General features: G+C 40.3%; 2 protein-coding genes across 3 annotated transcripts in view; both read left to right on the forward strand.

Moving 5' to 3' along the window:
• Positions 1–63: 63 nt before the first annotated feature.
• On the forward strand, positions 64–1,888 carry txndc17 (thioredoxin domain containing 17). The gene is given in 4 exon segments (NM_001303845.1): positions 64–303; positions 563–644; positions 826–901; positions 1,209–1,888. Coding segments are annotated over 4 exon segments (372 nt in total). The 5' UTR covers positions 64–158; the 3' UTR covers positions 1,278–1,888.
• A 99-nt stretch (positions 1,889–1,987) lies between these two features.
• nxn (nucleoredoxin) overlaps positions 1,988–18,284 on the forward strand; it is a 65,028-nt gene continuing 48,731 nt past the window's right edge. The window contains exon 1 of one of the 2 annotated variants that reach the window (XM_034291602.1): positions 1,988–2,513. In XM_034291602.1, coding sequence (XP_034147493.1) covers positions 2,205–2,513 — 309 coding nt within the window. In that variant the 5' untranslated portion in view covers positions 1,988–2,204. Of the gene's footprint in view, positions 2,514–18,194; positions 18,216–18,284 lie in introns of those variants that run through there. The other variant, XM_034291604.1, reaches the window with a different exon arrangement.

Here is an 18,284-nt window from a genome sequence, read left to right on the forward strand (position 1 = left end):
CTTGAATGAAGGTATTGTGTTGCTTTAAGAATCTAAAAGGAAGTTCAGTCATGCTTTTTCTGTACTCCTGATTATTTTAGAATAGCTCATCGTGGTGCAAAGATAGCTGTTTCTCACCCCAGGTTAGTTTGAGTACGAATTCGGTGTTCTCTTTCATCATGTCACATTACGAAGAAGTAAAGGTCCATGGTTATGATGAATTCTGCAAAGCAGTGTCTGAAAGGAAGGGAAAGGACATATTCGCATATTTTTCTGGTAATAAAGACGACCAGGGAATGAGCTGGTGTCCAGATTGTGTAAAAGGTAATACCATTATTATTGTATGGTAGTTTTAATGTGTACCCGTCATTGATAGCAGTTGGCTTTCTTACCCAGTTGTCACGATGCTTCAGACTCACTGCCTTTTGGTTTTCAATTCATTGTACCCCGGCCGTTTATTCTATCTATAGCCGTTTATTCTAAACTGCTCTATTTTCTGTAATAATTTAGCATGAGATAGCTAGTATGCAATCCATTGCTTGTTGACCATACAAGCTCTACGTTCTCCACACTTCCTTTCCAGCTGAGCCAATTGTTAGAGGAGAAATGTCTCACCTTCCTGAGGGCTCTGTCTTCATCTACTGTCAGGTTGGAGAGAGGCCCTAGTATGTAACCAAGGTTTTCTTAATATTTACATTGAAGTAAAGTTTGAGTCACACTTTATCCTGAAAATCATGCAGATATATATTGTTTAAGTTTTTGGCTTTATGGGAAAGCATATATTTGTAATGTGCAAAATGCATGGAATTACATATTTTTCCTACACGTCTTCTAATCTTTCACCAGTTGGAAGGATCCCAATAATGAGTTCAAAAAGACTCTGAAGCTCAGTGGAGTTCCCACCCTGATCCGATATGGCACGGTAAGAATAAACAGGGCGAGATCACAAAGATAATAATTCTACCAAAGTGATTGATTTGCAAATTGGATTTCAACATTACTTTTTAAAAATACATTTTAAGTGTTGATTATCTTTGGATTTTGTATTAACATTAAAAGCTTTCCTGAAGCAATTACTATTTACACTATTTTGGCAATTAACTGTTTTAACACATTACTGAGGTTGTTATTAACAGCATATATTTTATGAATATTATAATTGATTTAAAAATATACCTTCTGGTAATGTTTCACTAAATTGTGCCTTTTTCCAACATGATCCAATTCAGCCTCAGAAACTGGTTGAGGAGGAGTGTTTCAAAGCAGACTTGGTGAGGATGATGTTCACAGAGGACTAGACACCAAATGGGGACTACACTCGCTCTGCACTCGGTCATCTTCAGTTTCCCACTGTCCTGTCTCTGTCCTAGTTTGAGCCTTTTACTACACTAAAATACCTATAAATTATTGCTGCTTTGTAATTCAGATAGACCTCTTTGTTTCACTGCAAGGAGGTGTTAATAAATGAATGTGTTGCTCTTCCTTCATGGGAAAAAAAAATAGATGCCTTATTAGAGCTACAGGAATGCTTTTATGATGTGATGTTTAATTGAATAAATGGAAATGAGTAATAATAACAGCCCATTTTTGGAAAATCTGTGGTTTCGATGTTTGGCATTATCTTACTAAAATAATATTGATGTGTCACAAAGTGTTTTTTCTCCAGCATTGATTCTTATGAATAAATTATTATTAGCTATATGGGAACCATTTGCATTACCTGGTATGTGATTTTCATGTAATTGTGTAGTACTTAGTTCAATGTAGGGGGAAATTATGGTTATATGAATAAAATAAATGTGATTAATGTCGTGTCTTTATGGTGCAGTTCACTTCTGGACGCTAGGTGTCTCCTTCAGCCTCTCGAAATACTTCGGCCTTTTAATAAACATTTTGGTTGGTTTGTGAGATAGAGATGCAATATCGCCATTTTATAACTAGGTGTCATGAAAGAGTTGATTTGATGTGGGTAGCGCGACCACTGTTGCTGAGTATAACTGGAGCGCATTCCTGCACACCACACTGACGACTGAGCTGAGCAACGTTATAGCTAGCTAGTCGTGCACACATTGAGCCTACACACCACGAATTTGGGGCTCTCCACGGAGGCTGAATTGGAGGACGAGGGCGTGTTGGTTTTCATTGAACATTTCACTTGTAATTTTCTACAGTCTTGGTAACAGAACGGAATATAATTAGGGTTTGTTTCAAAGATTCGAGTAGCGATGTCGGAGTTTTTGGTGAATCTACTCGGGGAGCGGCTCGTCAACAGCGAGAAAGCCGAAGTGGATGTGCAGGCGCTGGGCAGCAAGCTGTCCCTGGTCGGGCTCTACTTCGGCTGCAGTTTAAACGGCCCGTGTAAGCAGTTCAACGCCAGTCTGTGTGAGTTTTATAGTAAGTTCAAAAAATCATCAGAACATAAAGACAAATTGGAAATCGTCTTCGTCTCATCTGATCAGGACCAGAAACATTGGCAAGACTTTTTACAAGAGATGCAATGGCCGGCATTGCCTTTCAAAGACAGACACAAAAAGGTAAGCAGTGCCGTGAAAAATGTAGATCTAGAATTCTCTGTTAATATTGGAAATAAATAACATGACACATGCGTTATTAGGACTATGCACTGCCAACAAATCAATACTGAAAAAAACAGCATAGGCCTACTTGGCCCAATGTATTATACCTTATACTTGCACAGGTGTGTGTTTTTATTTAAGTAATTTGACATAATTGCCTGGCTGTGGATCCTGAAGTTTTCTCAAACTGTCATGTTTTGTTTATAATCTTGCCAACTGCCTATTCTCAGTCAGTTGATTTTGTTTGTCGGTGTCACTTTTGTAAACCGTATTATAAGGGCCGCTATGTTTATTCCATGTTCTATTTGGACAGTGGATATATAATTGCCTATATATTGTGCACACCCGTGCCGTGTGTAACAGTTTATCTATATCCTACATACAGTAACTATTAAAATAAATAAAATGAAACGCATGCATGCAATAGGAATTGAGGCCATCTCTAAAATTTATTGTATTAATAGTACACTTTTGAATATATTTTAAGTCAAACATTCATGTAGCAGATTAAATCGGAGGGAATATGTAGATTGTCATTATTTTTTTCCTTTTGTATTTGCCAATTGGCAAAATTTTTGACTAAAGCTGTACACAGGCCATGTTTACCTTTATTTTTGCTTTGTATAGATACATATTTCTAAGGCTGAAACAAGTTATTTTCTTCCTTGCTGTATATATACAAACCTATGTTTGATTAAATATTTAATGGCAGGGATACAGACAATATGCCTATTATAGGCCATATAATAACAATATTGCACAACTACATAGGTTTTATTTAAAGATATCAAAACAGATGTTGAGCCTGTTGATGTTCAGAAAGGTCATGATGATTAAGCTTATAATCTTTCACTGGAAATTGCGTTATCAAATTATCCATTTATTCATCATTGTATCTTGCACATAATGAAGTAAATGTCCCTAATTTATGAAAAGGATTCAGATGTGGTTGCAATTGTGATTATTACTTTCCCATATAATTAATCCCAATTTATATTGTATGATTAATACAATATATAATCTGTTAAAAAAATATTATTGATTCAATAACCATATAGCATAAATACCAATTGGTGAAAGCATTCTAAATGTAATCTGTTCAGGGCTTTGTTAAATTGGCTGGCGTTTGTTATATATTATACTGTAGATTGATGTAAAGCGAGGGTTTCAGGATAGTAAAGATATGATACCTGTAATCTGCTGCAGGTTCACCCAGATCAGGATCCATTTTGGTTCCTCTGCACCTCCAGTTTACTACATACATCACAACCAGGATCCATTTTAGGTCCTCTGCACCTCCAGTTTAATGTCTGATCCCGCATGACTATCTTATGAAAAAATGATGGTCCTTATGACAAATTGCAATTAATTCTCCAGAGGCTGTTTTGGCTAGCCGATGTGTTTTGGCTTGCAGCTACATGCACATAATATATGCTATTAAGAGTAATACTTAGGTGGGTAGGGTTAATGTATGTTTACATTGTCTATATTGCAATTGTTGTCTTGAAGGAGCGGATATAGGCCGATTGAGTGTAACTATATAAATATAAATTTGTGCAGGGGACTGAATAGAGCTGAGCCATTTTCAGTGCCTAGATTTGCTTTTAAGTGCCGTGTTGGCAGTTTTGGACAAAGTATTAATACTAATATGACAGGTACATAAACCTATTCTGCTGTAGAAACAGCACAACATATACCTTTTAATAATATTTTAAGATTGCATTTGCTGTGCTCAGAAAGTACACAAAAACATACTTAGTTTCTGCTTAAAACATAATTTGTTTGTTTAATATGATAAGGCTGGATATTAGTTGGACTGTAATAATGTTTCTTGGTCTAAGATTCAAAGGCAGCTATTTCTAAGAGGAAATATTCTCTCTGTATTCTAGAATGTAGCCCCTCTTCTGAGTCTTATTAGATTGATATACCAGGCTTGTATACGGGATTTGCAGGACATTTTCTGTAAAATAGTGCTATTATGTACTGCTACTGTAGAATTCTAATACAAGAGAATTCTGTGCTTTTGTAAGGTTATTTTTGTATGCATTTATTTAAAATGTCAGCAAGGTCTGCTACATTCAAACGTTACCACCTCTTCAGTGAGCATGAGTCAGGCGTTTAGGATGCTTACCTTCCTGAGGTTTTGGGTTAAAAGCACAAGAACATTTTTATTTGAACAATTATTGACTAGGTGAATTTCTTATTTTTCATATTCAATCATAAACTGAAGGGGAAACGGGAATTGGCTTTGGTCTCTCCAAACCACCTAACCCTTCCACATGGTCATCAAATCTCCTTTTAGGAACTCTTAGTGAATTTCTGTGGTGCAGTGTTTTTCTGTAGAACCCTAACCCTTAGTTTAATAGATACGGCATGATTTAGATTGCATCAAGGCCCTACTAATGGGTCGCAGATTGTCAGTGATGGTTTGTATTTCACTTCATTATGCAGTCCAGGCGTAAGAAAGGGGAATGATGAGGGAATGAAGGTTGGATGGAGGGTTTAGGGAGAGTGGGAGGGGGGTTGTCTCGGGCCAGTTTGGGAGGGGCATATAACCAGAGTGGAGCATTAGTGTGTTCTGAATGCTGCTGGTGGAAAATCTTCTGCAGCATTAAAATTGCCATTGTTCAAAATTCTAGTATTTCATCGACTTTGGAAGATGCGACTTGAGGAGTGTACACCTTTTATATAGCTGAGGCCGGAATGGAATTTCATGTTATTTGGTCAGTGTTTACGTGCAGAATCTGAACACGGGAGATTAGGTTTTACATAACCTTTGGGGTTTGTCTGATTTAGTATAATTATAAGAATTATGTTGCAGTAAATTTTAGGTCACAAAACCATAACTAATTCTTAAGGCCGGTGCACGTTTTGTATAGGCTTCAGCCTATACATCCCCTCCTTCACAATTATTTTGGAATCTGTGTTTGCATTGATGTGAATGTGTGTTACTGCTCCTGTAGCTACAAATGGCATTAGACAGCTTTGCATCCTTATGGGTTTGGCTATTTTTGTCTCAGCCTTTGTCTGTTGTACATAGTGGTCTTAGAACCAGTACAGGTATGAACATCCTGGCACCTGAGAAAAATAATGTTTTGCTTCAGAGGAAATATCAACTGTGTTCAGCTGTATCAAGGAGAACTGTATTTTTATTTCCAATTCCATTATATGCTGTTGAATTTACAATTTTGTTGTGTAGACAAATATATATAAATATGTACTCTGTGCTGTGTAAAAGACTTAGGCCATTGAACATTTCTTAAAGCTGATTGTTTTTTAGGCAGTAAATTTTTTTGGCCAAAAATATGATATTACATTAGAACAAATACATGTCAACACTAATACAAACATTTTTATAAATAACCTTTGTCCAAATTGTAATTGATATCTGGTGAGATGGCTGCAAAAGATGTCATAAAGACCTTCAAGTAATCTGTGCAACACACAACATAGTCAACCCAGAAAGGTATTTGTTTCTGATGAGCAGGTCACTTCCTTGAGAGACAGATAGTCCAGTGGTGATTGCTTAGCTTCTGGCAGTGTCATCTGGCATCAAAATGCACCCTTCAAACAAGTCTTACAAGAAATCGCAATTTTTGATTCATTGGGGAACTATGAATCTTACAGCATGATAATTACTCAATCACTCTGCAAAGACAATTAAGACCTACTTGGAGCAGCCAATGGTATAAAGGAAGCGTCACAGTTGGAGTCTGTTGACCCACTGATTAGTTTCCACTCTGATTTCACTTAAGTCATGCAAAATGTCATTCACATCATCAAAGCGGTGGTTCACAAACCATTTCATTGCTATTTCATATTTTCCATCCTTGTGTTATTATCCCAGAATGGTCACAGTAGCTGTGAGATGTATGTGTGTGTGTGTGTGTGTGTGTGTGTGTGTGTGTGTGTGTCTGAGAGCGAGAGGGTGGATGGGTGTAGTGTCTTGGCTGGTACTTCCTTACATAGAGAGGTACAAACAGGAGTTGGAGAGCTGCTCGTAAATCAATTATAGCCTTTGCCAAGTCTCTGGAAGCCCTGCTCTGCCAGCCCTGGAAAGTAAACTCTGGGGCAGTCTTTTTCTACAGAATCAAGAAAGGAAGGGGATCCCATCCTACAGAGAGAGAGAGAGAGGTAGCACCCCAAATTTCTCTTTCTTTCTCTGTGATGTGTTCAATCAATCAATCAATCACATTTTTTTGTAAAGTATTTTTTAACATCGGCAGTTGTCACAAAGTGCTTTTTACAAAACACCCAACCAGTTGCCTCAAAAGCAAGTTACAAAGTGCTTTAACAGGTTTGATGTACAGTGGCTAGGAAAAACTCTCTAAAAGGGACAAAACCTTTAAAGGAACCAGGGCCATGAGAGCCTGGCTGTGCCGGGTGAACATTTTAAGAGTACAACTTGTAGTAATTAAATGCATGTAGGCTGTGTCCAGAGTTCATTAAACAGAATCCAACTCAGATGCATGACCAGGTGGACAAGGACAGGGACAATCAGGGGTGGAGGTCTCAACGGAGTGGCAGCTGGAATCGTCAGGTATCATCAGCTACTTGATCTGCAACACAAGTTTCTCTCTTGATTCTACATTTCCTGGTCCAAATGAGTGCACTGTACTGTATTTGGGACACCGACAAAGGGACCGAGTTTGCCCCTGCGGTCAAAAGCACTGCAATGTCACAACTGACCCTCTCTGGTCTGAGGCACTATGCTGTTAACGGTGGTCAGAGTGTGAGAGCACCGGCCCCTGGGACTAGAGCCATGCTGCTGAGACGGGTAAGGGTTCCTGCCACCGGGGTGTCACTGATCTGTTGAAAACCCTTCCACTCATCACATATCCCAGCCCTGGGCCTTCAGCACTCCTTTGATTCAAGCAAGAGTGGCTGAAGAAAGCTCTTTGTATGCCCTGTAGCTGGAGGTGATAATGTGCAGTTCATAAACAGTGAGCCCTACTAAAGTACACAGGGAGAGAACACTTTTGATAAACCATGTGGCCCATGCTGAGAGGGAACATAGTTTAAACTTAGCCTAGGCCCATAGGTCAGCATGAAAGACTTGATAACCCGCTGCTGAAGGGTTGGTGATTATGATGCATCGTACCAGTATGATACTATTGCGTATTGACAGAATCCAGGCTAGCCATGGAGTCATCCAGCCCTCAGTTTGACCCTCCTGAGGCAGTGGCTGACTTACAACTTTGGAGCTATAAAGGGACAGGGTTCCGTCTGGGATGCCCAGTGTCTAAATGACTGGGCCTGACTGGGTTTCTGTCATGTACTGTACTCTCCATTGGGCTGCCTGGCTGGGTTTCTGTCATGTACTGTACTCTCCATTGGGCTGCCTGGCTGGGTTTCTGTCATGTACTGTACTCTCCATTGGGCTCCCTGGCTGGGTTTCTGTCATGTACTGTACTCTCCATTGGGCTGCCTGGCTGGGTTTCTGTCATGTACTGTACTCTCCATTGGGCTGCCTGGCTGGCAGCTGTGAGGGCCTGTTACTCTGTTTCTATTAGACGAGCTCATTTGAGGAATGTGGGCAGACACCTGCTCTACAGAGGGAGGCAGTGAGGCCAGGGGGCAAGGAACCTGTGTGTGTTGTGGCAAAGCCTGTGCACAAATGCTCTGCCACCTGCACCAAATAGTGCCTCTCACACAAAGCTAGTGTTACTGTCCCCTTTCACTACGCTTTGTCCTTTTACTGGTAGCACTGTGATGTTGTGAGAGGTGACAATAGGTTGAAGTTGGACAGGAGCTTACGTTACCCTCTGGGAATTGGTGAAACCTGTGGGGCCTGTGACTCGCTCACTCTCCCTGTCTTTTCCTCCTGCCCTCTCTTGCTCTCTCAACCTGATCTGTTTCTACATCCATTAACTGCCTGTATTTGACAACACAAATACATTGAAGCTGTGACCTTGGTCTTTGAAAAGATTTGTTTGTTCCCAGTACTCTGCAACTGGTTGGCCTATTGGTACTGATTTGCAATTTGCTGTGGTTTTTGACTAGACATTTCCAAAGGAGAGTGACATTAAAAAGTAATAGAATGGCCATTCTGCAATATCACTCAAATGAAAACAACAGATGAGTTGTTCACTACATTATTCCAAACTAGCACAAACCTTTCAAAGTTTTCTTATTTAAATACTCTATTAGTGTCCCGCTCTGGAGCCCTGTTTTCTGATGTCTTGAACTGCCTTTCATCTATTTTGATTAAAAGGCATTTAATATGATTAAATCAATACAAAATACAAATTAATATTTTCTGAATTTCCATGAATTGTAAGTTTAATCTTCAGTCCCATCTAAAGAACCAAGGAAAATAATCTGTAGATCTCACGAAGAACACTTTCATAAAAGAATATGAGCCAAATCCAGGAGAAAAAACCCACTGACATTAATTCAGAGCAAAATGGATGTCATGAGGAAAAAAGCTTCAACTTAGCCTCAATCCAAAATGATCCCCTTCCTCTGTCCCTCCGTCTGCACATTTATGTACCATGCTGATAAGAATGACAATTACCAAGGGGTGTAGGGGCTAATTAGACCCTTCAGTGGGTCCTTTCACAGTTTGTAATGATCCAACCTTACATGAGCCAAGTGGAACCTTCACAAGTTGTGGCTAATGATAGGAGTGCTGAATGATATCACAATTATTTATCAGATTTTGAGACAAAAGATCAAATATCTCTTTACTGTCTTGGTGAAAGGGGGATGTGTTGTACATGGCCAAAGGGGTTCTATTGGATCTAGGTCCTGACCACAGCACCTAGATCCAATCCAAGTATGAATGCTGTTCGCCAAACTCATTATCATCACCCTTCACTTCAGTTGGCGACAGAGGGTGCGAGCTGAGACTGTTGTAGCTTGTGCCTGAAGGTCAGTTTAAACCTGTAGCAGTTGGGGTGCTTTCTCCACCATTCAAACAATCATTCACTGAGGTTTTGCATCACTGTGTCTCTTGCAGATACATCCAGATAAGTTAAAGCATTTTGATTCAGTAAATTATTCAATTTTCTTTTAGTTTAACTGCAAAACAAAGAAATTCATGGATACCAACATTTTTGAATCTCATCTGTTTTCTGGAAGAAAATATGATTTTTTATTTTATAATAGGAAGTGTGCCAATACTTTTGTCCAAAACTGTACTTAACGTTGATAAATTTTCCCTTGTATACATTTGGAATATGTATCTAATGCCTACGTAACTCTTCTCCTTTTACTCAAACACTGCATTCCACAAGTCCAGTGCAATACATTTGCAGTGCAATACATTTGCAGTGCAATACATTACAGAATGTCATATATAACCATACACAGTCATGTGAAAAAATTAGAACACCTCATTAAATATTCAGTTATTCATTAAGAAATTCATCTTTGGAAAAGAAAGCGATCTAATTGCAGGTAAACAGCAAAAAATAACATTGTTTCACTCATTAAAAAAAAGACATCAACATAAATGCATATTCTGAGGAAAAACTTAGGACACCCTACCCCCTAATACCTAGTGTTACCCCCTAATACCTAGTGTTACCCCCTAATACCTAGTGTTACCCCCTAATACCTAGTGTTACCCCCTTTGGCTGAAATAACTTCAGTGAGACGCTTCTTGTAACCCTCAACCAGTCTCTGACATCAGTCTGAGGAAAGTTTGCCCCACTCCTCAATGCAGAATGCTTTAACCTGTGTGATGTTTGAGGGGTTTCTTGCATGTACCGCCCGTTTCAAGTCACCCCACAGCATCTCAATGGGATTAAGATCTGGGCTTTGACTGGGCCATTCCAGGACTCTCCATTTCCTAGTTTTCAGTCAGTCCTTGGTGGATTTACTGGTATGTTTAGGGTCATTTTCATGTTGCAGGGTCCAGTTCCGCTTCAGCTATAATTTTTTTACAGATGGTCTCACATGTTTCTCAAGCACCCTCTGATACACTGTAGATGGATGGATTCTATGATGGTGAGCTGGCCAAGTCCTGCTGCAGCAAAGCATCCCCAAACCATGACACTTCCACCTCCATGATTCACAGTTGGTATGAGGTTCTTTTCCTGGAATGCTGTATTTGGTGTGCGCCAAACATGTCCTCTGTTCTGGTGTCCAAATAATTCAATTTTAGACTCATCTGTCCAAAGAACGTTATTCCAGAAGTCCTATTCTTTGTCTACGTTCTTTCTGGCAAACTTCAGTCTGGCCTTAGTGTTTCTCTTGGAGAGTAAAGGTTTCCTCCTTGCACACCTCCCGTGAAGATTAAACTTGTGCAGTCTCTTTCTGATTGTAGAGGCATGCACTTTTCAAATCAATGGTCGCCCGAGCCTGCTGTAGGTCCTGTGATGACATTTTAGGGGTTTTGGAGACTTCTTTTAGCATCTTGTGGTCTGCTCTCGGGGTGAATTTGCTTGGAAGGCCAGACCTGGGCATGTTGGCAGATGTTTTGAATGTCCTCAACTTGTACACTATTTTCCGGACAGTGGAATGGTTGATTTCAAACTCTTTTGATCTTCTTAAATCCATTACCAGATTCATAAGCTGCAACAATCTTCTTTCTGAAGGCCTCAGACAGGTCTTTCGATCTCACCATGGTGTTCACTCTCACATCAACAGTCAGGAGCACACCAAACTGAATGTCTGAGGTTTAAATAGGGCAAGCCTCCTTCAAAATGCTGAGTAACAATGTTCTAATCATGTGCACCTGATGTGATACACCTGTGTGTGATTTCAGGTCATTTTAAGTGGGACAAAATGTGGGGGTGTCCTAATTTATTCCACACCAGAAATTGCATGTTTATTTTATTAAATTTTACAGAAGGTTTTTCAAGTGTTTTCTTCAGTTTTACTTGTTTAGTTATATTACTTGAATCTCTCAGTATTGTTAAAATTGATATTAAATATTCATATGTCTAAATATGTTAAAAAACACATTTTCATAGGGTGTCAAAATTTGTTCACATGACTGTATAATAGAATTTGATGATATCAACATTCTATCATCCTCTGGGGGATTTAATGTCCCCACATCTACTGTGTTTCTACTGCGACCATGTCCAAGTCAGCCTACCATGTTTAAGATACAGTAGGGTTAATCACCCTGAGCCTGTTTAGTCTTGAGGAAAAAGCTCTATGGAGGGATTACTGTGCCTGGACCCCCCTCTCCAGCAAACACACACACACTTTCCCATAATTGCCCCACCCCCCCACACTGCAGTTCAGCTATTTCCAGCATAATAACAAAGCAGCAGCCCCCTGAGGTACCTTGCCTTCCGGAACACAGCTCATCACTCTTAGTTTCCCTTTTGTTTTCCAGATTGTATGTGATTTATTTTATTCCGAGGTTAAGGTTTTCCTTTCTTCATCACTTGTGATCATTTCTTCAGAGTAGTAAAGCATCATCAGTGTTAGGCTTACACAGCACAGCTGAAATATACAGACATAGGGAGGAATGTTTATCTAGATAAAAAGTCAATTGAGCTTAATGGAGTCGTCGCCACTTGTTTATGTGCAACTTATCTCACATACAGTAGCTCATAACTGTAGACTTGTTTGCTTTTTTTGGATGTGCTTGATGTTCAATGACCATTTCAATATAATTCAGATTAGTTATTTCACTGAAACATTTCTCTCAACTGTCTCAATAATCTGCTGGGAGATGGCAGGCCGTGGAATGAGAAGGTAGTGACTCCCCCACTTAGGAGTAACTGGTCTGACAAATCTTTCTGAAAGACATTGGCTATGGAAACAGGCACAGTGTCAGCTTGGGTGTCCTGCCTAGTATAGATTGATTTGAGCATTTCTTCAACTTGCTAGCAGAAAAAAATATTAAGATATATTAAGATATATTACACTATTTTATAATCCATGTAAATACCATGCCAATATATTAAAAAGACAATGAGAAGGGCATGGATATAGGTTGAGGATTGTATTTGTAGTGTTCTGGTCACTTCCTTCTGACTAATGATGTGTGGCAGCCTGAGAAACTGCTCTGCTTTACTCTGCTGTGGGATTTCTAAAGCTGTGTGACAGAAAGAGGACAGAGAAACTTCCAGTCTACCATAAGAGTGGAAAGACAGAGGAGGGTGTGTGTTGTGAGTAGGGAGAGTTAATGTGATTTTAAGAGCAGCAAAGTACCAGGAATCCTAAGGAGGTATTTGAAGTTATATAACTTTGGACAGATTAGCTTCATTGTGACTTGAAACATACGCCTTATCTTCAGAAAGCTTTGAAGAAATCCTCTCTCAAATTATAGTTTCTGTTTGAGTCCAGATTACAAAATTGCCATTGTCTTTCCTGGCAGATTTGGTATGTAACCTGTACTGCAAGGCTCTGCTACCTACCGAAGGACTGATGTGGGTAAAAGGTTAATAATCCAGTACAAATCAGCCTCTGGAAGGTGAACAGTCACATAACCCTGAAGTAATGTTCTGGCACACCCCCTGTGACAGTTCAAAGAACTTCACTGTGCCTGAGCAGTCATCTCCCTTAGGAGGGGAGCGAGGTTGGGTTCAGGCCAAACCATCTAATCGCCTTCATCTGAAAAATCTTACAGCCAATTAGCACCTCCTCAAACTTCACCTAAAAAAGCCCCCATCCCCCATTCTGGTTAAAACCTGACCCTGTTTTTTTTTTGACATGGCTTATCCTACAAGTATCTTTTGACTCCTGACCTCTGACAACTTGGTTGGATTAGTTTGTCTTGGAGCCTGTTTAGGCTACTACAGTAGTCCTGAAAACAAGTCAACTTAAATAACGTTTCCATAATATGTAAATACAAATTTCAACAAGAATCAACACGAATCTCTCGCAGCGACCTGAAGCGCAACATATGCGCATCATTTTGGCCAGATCCTTTACCTGGAAGGCATATAAACTCACTGCCCATGTTGCTTACTTATTCTTACCTGTTGTTTCAGTGAGATGGTGCTTCCATCGAACAACTGATGTCGGCAGTGATAGGAGAATTGTTTTGGTGCCAGTGCGAGAAGTTTTTAGTTGCTTACAATAAGAAGTTGATGTTTTTTTTCTGGTTCAGTTTATGACGCTGGAAGGACCTACAGAATCTGACTTCCTACGTCACCGCTCTTTCGCGAAACATTTTCTTCAGATCTCAGTTACCACGGGCAGTATCTTTCGAAAATAATTCCCGCTTTACATCGAAAAGACAATTGACATGCGAAAATTTACACTCAAATAATTTATCTCTGACGCAAATCTAGCAAGTCTCCCTCGTCTAATTAAAACTCTTAAGTTCTCTGCTGTATTCTGATACTAGCCCCCAGTATAGAGTAATGTTATTGCAGGGAAGCCGTAATATCATTAACCAGCAACTGGATAATGGGATGTTGGATAGGATCAGTTGGCAAGTGTCTGTAAGGTTGAAACACAACATAGTGTACTTTCCTTTCTATAATATTGATTCTGCTGTTTTTCTGAGAATCTTTTAAAGGGCTTCCATTTGAGCTGATTAGGGTAATGCAGCGTTTTCAGCTTTCCCCTCATTGTGAGAATTGATACGGCATTAAGGAGCTGAATAAGCCATCTTTGAGTCTTTGCATTCTCTGTAACCCAACAGTTTGTGGCCATTTTATGCCCTGGTGTTTTTGTAGTGCCTGTGAATTGGGTGACTGTGGTAACAGAGATCAGATTTTTGGCAGAGGCAGAACACTGCCCTGCATTTTGCCTATTCAGTCAGTCATAGCAGCCATGGGGATGTCAAAATGCAATCAGATTCAACCCTGGATCCTGGTCTCTCCCTGCTGTCTCCGGAGATTGCTGGCAAATACTAATGTTGGGAGTTGGGTTTAAACAATACTGTTCCAACTGATTTTTTTAAATTTGTAATTCTATTCTAAAACGATCCAATCTATTCTACTGCCTATGTCTAGGTCTATTTATATCGACATACTACTCCAGCAGTATGCCTTTCATGTAATTGCACCTCGTATTTTCTTGGCCCAATATGAGGATACCTCCTGCCAGGCTATTCCCTTGGCAGGACATTGACATCATTCCATAAGCTTTTTATTGACCTCATTACAGGTTCTGATATTTAATTAGTGCTGTATGATTCTCTAACCATTATTCAAGCTGGTCCTGCAAAACAAATGATCTGAATAGTAACGCACCACCTACCCTGCATACTGATTCATATCATTATAGTATCAAATGGATCACATTAACAAGCTATTATGGCACCCTTTCTTCTGCTTTCAGTTGAGTCTAGAATTATGATTCGCAGAGTCATACAAATGCATTCAAATTCAATAGGTTTTACAGTGACTTTTTAGATGGATCGGATATCACACAGTCAAGCCAGAGACTCCAGTACAGATTAAAGCAGAGCACTATTGTATGGGAAATGGTTGCCTGCTGCAGCTGCAAGCTTTTTGCAGGCGAAGAATGTCTTGTGATTACATTGTTGAGAAATGACATGGAATCTGCAGAATGTACAAGCCAGACTGAGGGAGCTGGTGGCAACCAATATGGGCAATTAGTTATGGTGGTGTCAGAGAAATTAGTGAAGTGTCTTGAAAGAGTCATAGAAAGAAACATTCAGTTGGCCTGGCCCTGGCAGAGAGGGAGGGGCTGATATGGGAGTTACTAATCTGTGTAGAGGGAGGGGCACTGTGTCCCAAATGACACATTATTCTGACACCAGTCAGACTAGAGCACGGTAAACCCTATAGTCAGGTTAACCTAGCCACTGTTGTTATTATTTTGTCTCAGTTGTTTAATGAAACACCCACTACAAGCATTCTAAACACGTTGAATGTAATCCTCACTTTAAAGTTCCCACCACGCCGTGGCAAGCTCTGAGTTTGGAGGGGACCCCCTGCGGAGCTGAGCTCATGCTGTGGGTTAGCCTTTACATCTGTGTTGGGGGCTAATCGGTGTTTTCATTAGTCATTTGCTGTGCATCAGTTTGGTTGGCGAACCGATCTCACGGCCATGTAGCATCAAAGGCTATATCAGCTTAAGCCGGTTGTAAGGAGCATGAGAGGTCTCATCTTTTCAGTGAGGAGAAAGGGCGGCCCTCGGACACAAGTGTCCAGGCAATTAGAGACACCCTGCCCTCAAAGAGAGAGTACTGGCAGAGAGGGAAAGTGGGGGGGGAGCCGCAGCCAGGCTTTTCTCCAGCATCGCATTGTTAACCCAAGCCAAATTATGTTCCGCTAAACTCGGTTCTCAGGATATGGTGGGTTAGCTAGCTGCTGACCACCACAAAATGAAACCTTGCCTCAATTGCCTCAATTCAGTTTACTGGATCCACAATGAAGTAATGTTTTGCAGTCTTCTAAGTCCTTTGCATCCTAAATGTAGACACAAAATTAATCTATGCTAGCATGGATTATACCTCTGTCAGACCTACTGGAATCTGACATTGGAATGAGAATGTTTTATAGGACTATAGTTGTTCCCGCCTGTATTTTCTTTCCTTCTGTCAAACATGTAAATGAAGAGGCTTTAGTAAATGAAGAGGGTTCATGGGATTTCTGTCCTTGTAAGGTAAATGTGCATTTTAGTAATTTCGCAGATGCTCTTATCCAGAGTGATTAATGTTGATGTATACATTTTTAGAAGCTAGGTGGATAACCCAACTCAGAAGTAGTAAGTACACTCTACTCCAATTAATTAGTTATTGGCAATAGTCAGTGCTGGAAAGAACACAATAATAATAATAATAATAATAATAATAATAATAATAATAATAATAATAATAAACATAGCAAGTGTTAGGCTACTTCAAAATGACGTTATACACAGATGGTGTGCCACAATTGGTAGCATTTTTCTTCAATACCATGCACTACTTTTTAACCATAGCCCTATAGCTCCGCTGTATTCAACAACGGGACAGGTTGGACCTGCAGCTGCATGTCACTCATCATGCTTTCAGATCCAGCAGGTGTGTTTTCAGTTCTAGCTAGGAGCTGGTGCAACATAAACAGTCTCTCTTCTGCTCTGCCTCATGCAAAAGGACAATTTCCTATTGATTTGTCCAGAGTGACGTTATTTCGTATGAATTTCTGGAGGAAGAGGCAGCTCCCAACATCCTTGCCTTTCTAGCTCCCCTAATGCCAGGGCTTCTGTCCCTCTCGAGCACAGGTGTCAAACCGATTCCTCGTAGGACCTAGTGTTTGTTGGTTTTAGTTTTTTTCCTTTCAATTGTTGCTCAACTGAGACCTAAAAATCCAAGCGAGTTAAGATCCTAAATAATCAATAGTCAATCAAGTACAAGGTAAGAGCAAAAACGTGCAGAGTCGGCCTTCTGTGGAACCGGTTTGACACCTGTGCTCTAGAGCCAGCATCTTCTAGTGATGGACAGAAACCATTTGAAGATATCCAGGTAGAAATGACTTTGTCAGAATATTCTTACATTGTTGTCAATTCTTTCTCAAGCTCTTTCTGTCAAGTCTCCATACCTTCACCCTAGTTGACCCTGCCAGCGTGAGCTTTCCTGAAGGAGGTTTTGAGAGAGGGAGGGCTCAAGTCTTTTTGTTGTGGTGACTGATGATTGATTTGTTTGGAATTGGCCAGTAGTGTGGAGAAGAGGTGTTCCTAACATATCATGTAATTACCCCCTCTAGTTACTGGCATCAGGATTAATCTGCAACTTATCAAAGTAGCGTGACGCACCATTTACATTGTTTATTAGTTCTTGGCTTTCCTAACAGCTACGCAGCCTATGGTCTCTGACTGTATGGGGAGACAACTGTAACGCTATGAAATCAAGTCTTTAAAACGACACATCCGGACGATTCCATTGGCTAAGGCCAGGGTTGGAGGATGTGGGTCGGAGGATTTTCTATCCCGGCTTTTCTCCTTTATTATTGTTTTTGGTTGTAACCATGTACCCAGTCTCTGGTGCTGGCAAGTATACACATTACATGAATCTGCCACCAATAATTTAATATCTAATGTTTTGACATCTATTATTTGAATAAAAGATCTCAACACGCTGCCCTGACCAGGATACCAACTCCTAACGCCGCTGTAGTCAGTGACATACTGTAGACCACTGCATCGCTTTTAAGGCAGCGATGCAGTGGTAGATTTTCATGGCAGTTATTGCAGTTATTGCCGCTGTACATGGCAGTTATTGCAGTGTAATACTCACATGTACGTGTTTTAAGGGGATTCTGGAGGAGACTGTTGGGGGAAAACAAAGCAAAATAAGCTCCTCTTGTGGCTTACTGGCCTGCCCCAGACTCCCCTGGTCTACCCCTCCATTGGCTCTTTATTTCACAGCTGAAAGCCTGGCCAAACTAAATATCTGGCCTTTCCTCAAAACTAGGAACATTTCAGAGGAAAGCAAAGCAGTTTTTGTTTTTGTAAGTTAAGGGATAGAGGCAGATCACATGTCTTGTGGCCAGTTAGTTGCCATTTATGAGGGATGAATACACACTGCACTGGAATATCAAGTAGCTTTAATAATATACTCTGGGTTGTTGCGTGTGGATATTCTAAACTGTTGGTGGTTATAAGACCACTGTCACAAGCCTTGATGCCTCCAGAATAATGGCGTATTGGTACTGTGGATAGCACATCCACCGTGTTTTTATGATCTGCAAAAATGTTAGCAAATGAGTGCTGAATATGAAGCCGGGCATTGTGACCGTTACTTCTGGGAATGAGTGGACAGACAGGCCTGCAGTGTGGCCTGACATGATGGTAGGTAACGGCCGCAGCTATGTTGTGTTTTGCTTTCCAGCTCCCCGCTGTGGGTGTTCCGGTTGCTGA

Source organism: Esox lucius, chromosome 1 (genome assembly GCF_011004845.1).
Source record: "Esox lucius isolate fEsoLuc1 chromosome 1, fEsoLuc1.pri, whole genome shotgun sequence".
Lineage (NCBI taxonomy): Eukaryota > Metazoa > Chordata > Actinopteri > Esociformes > Esocidae > Esox > Esox lucius.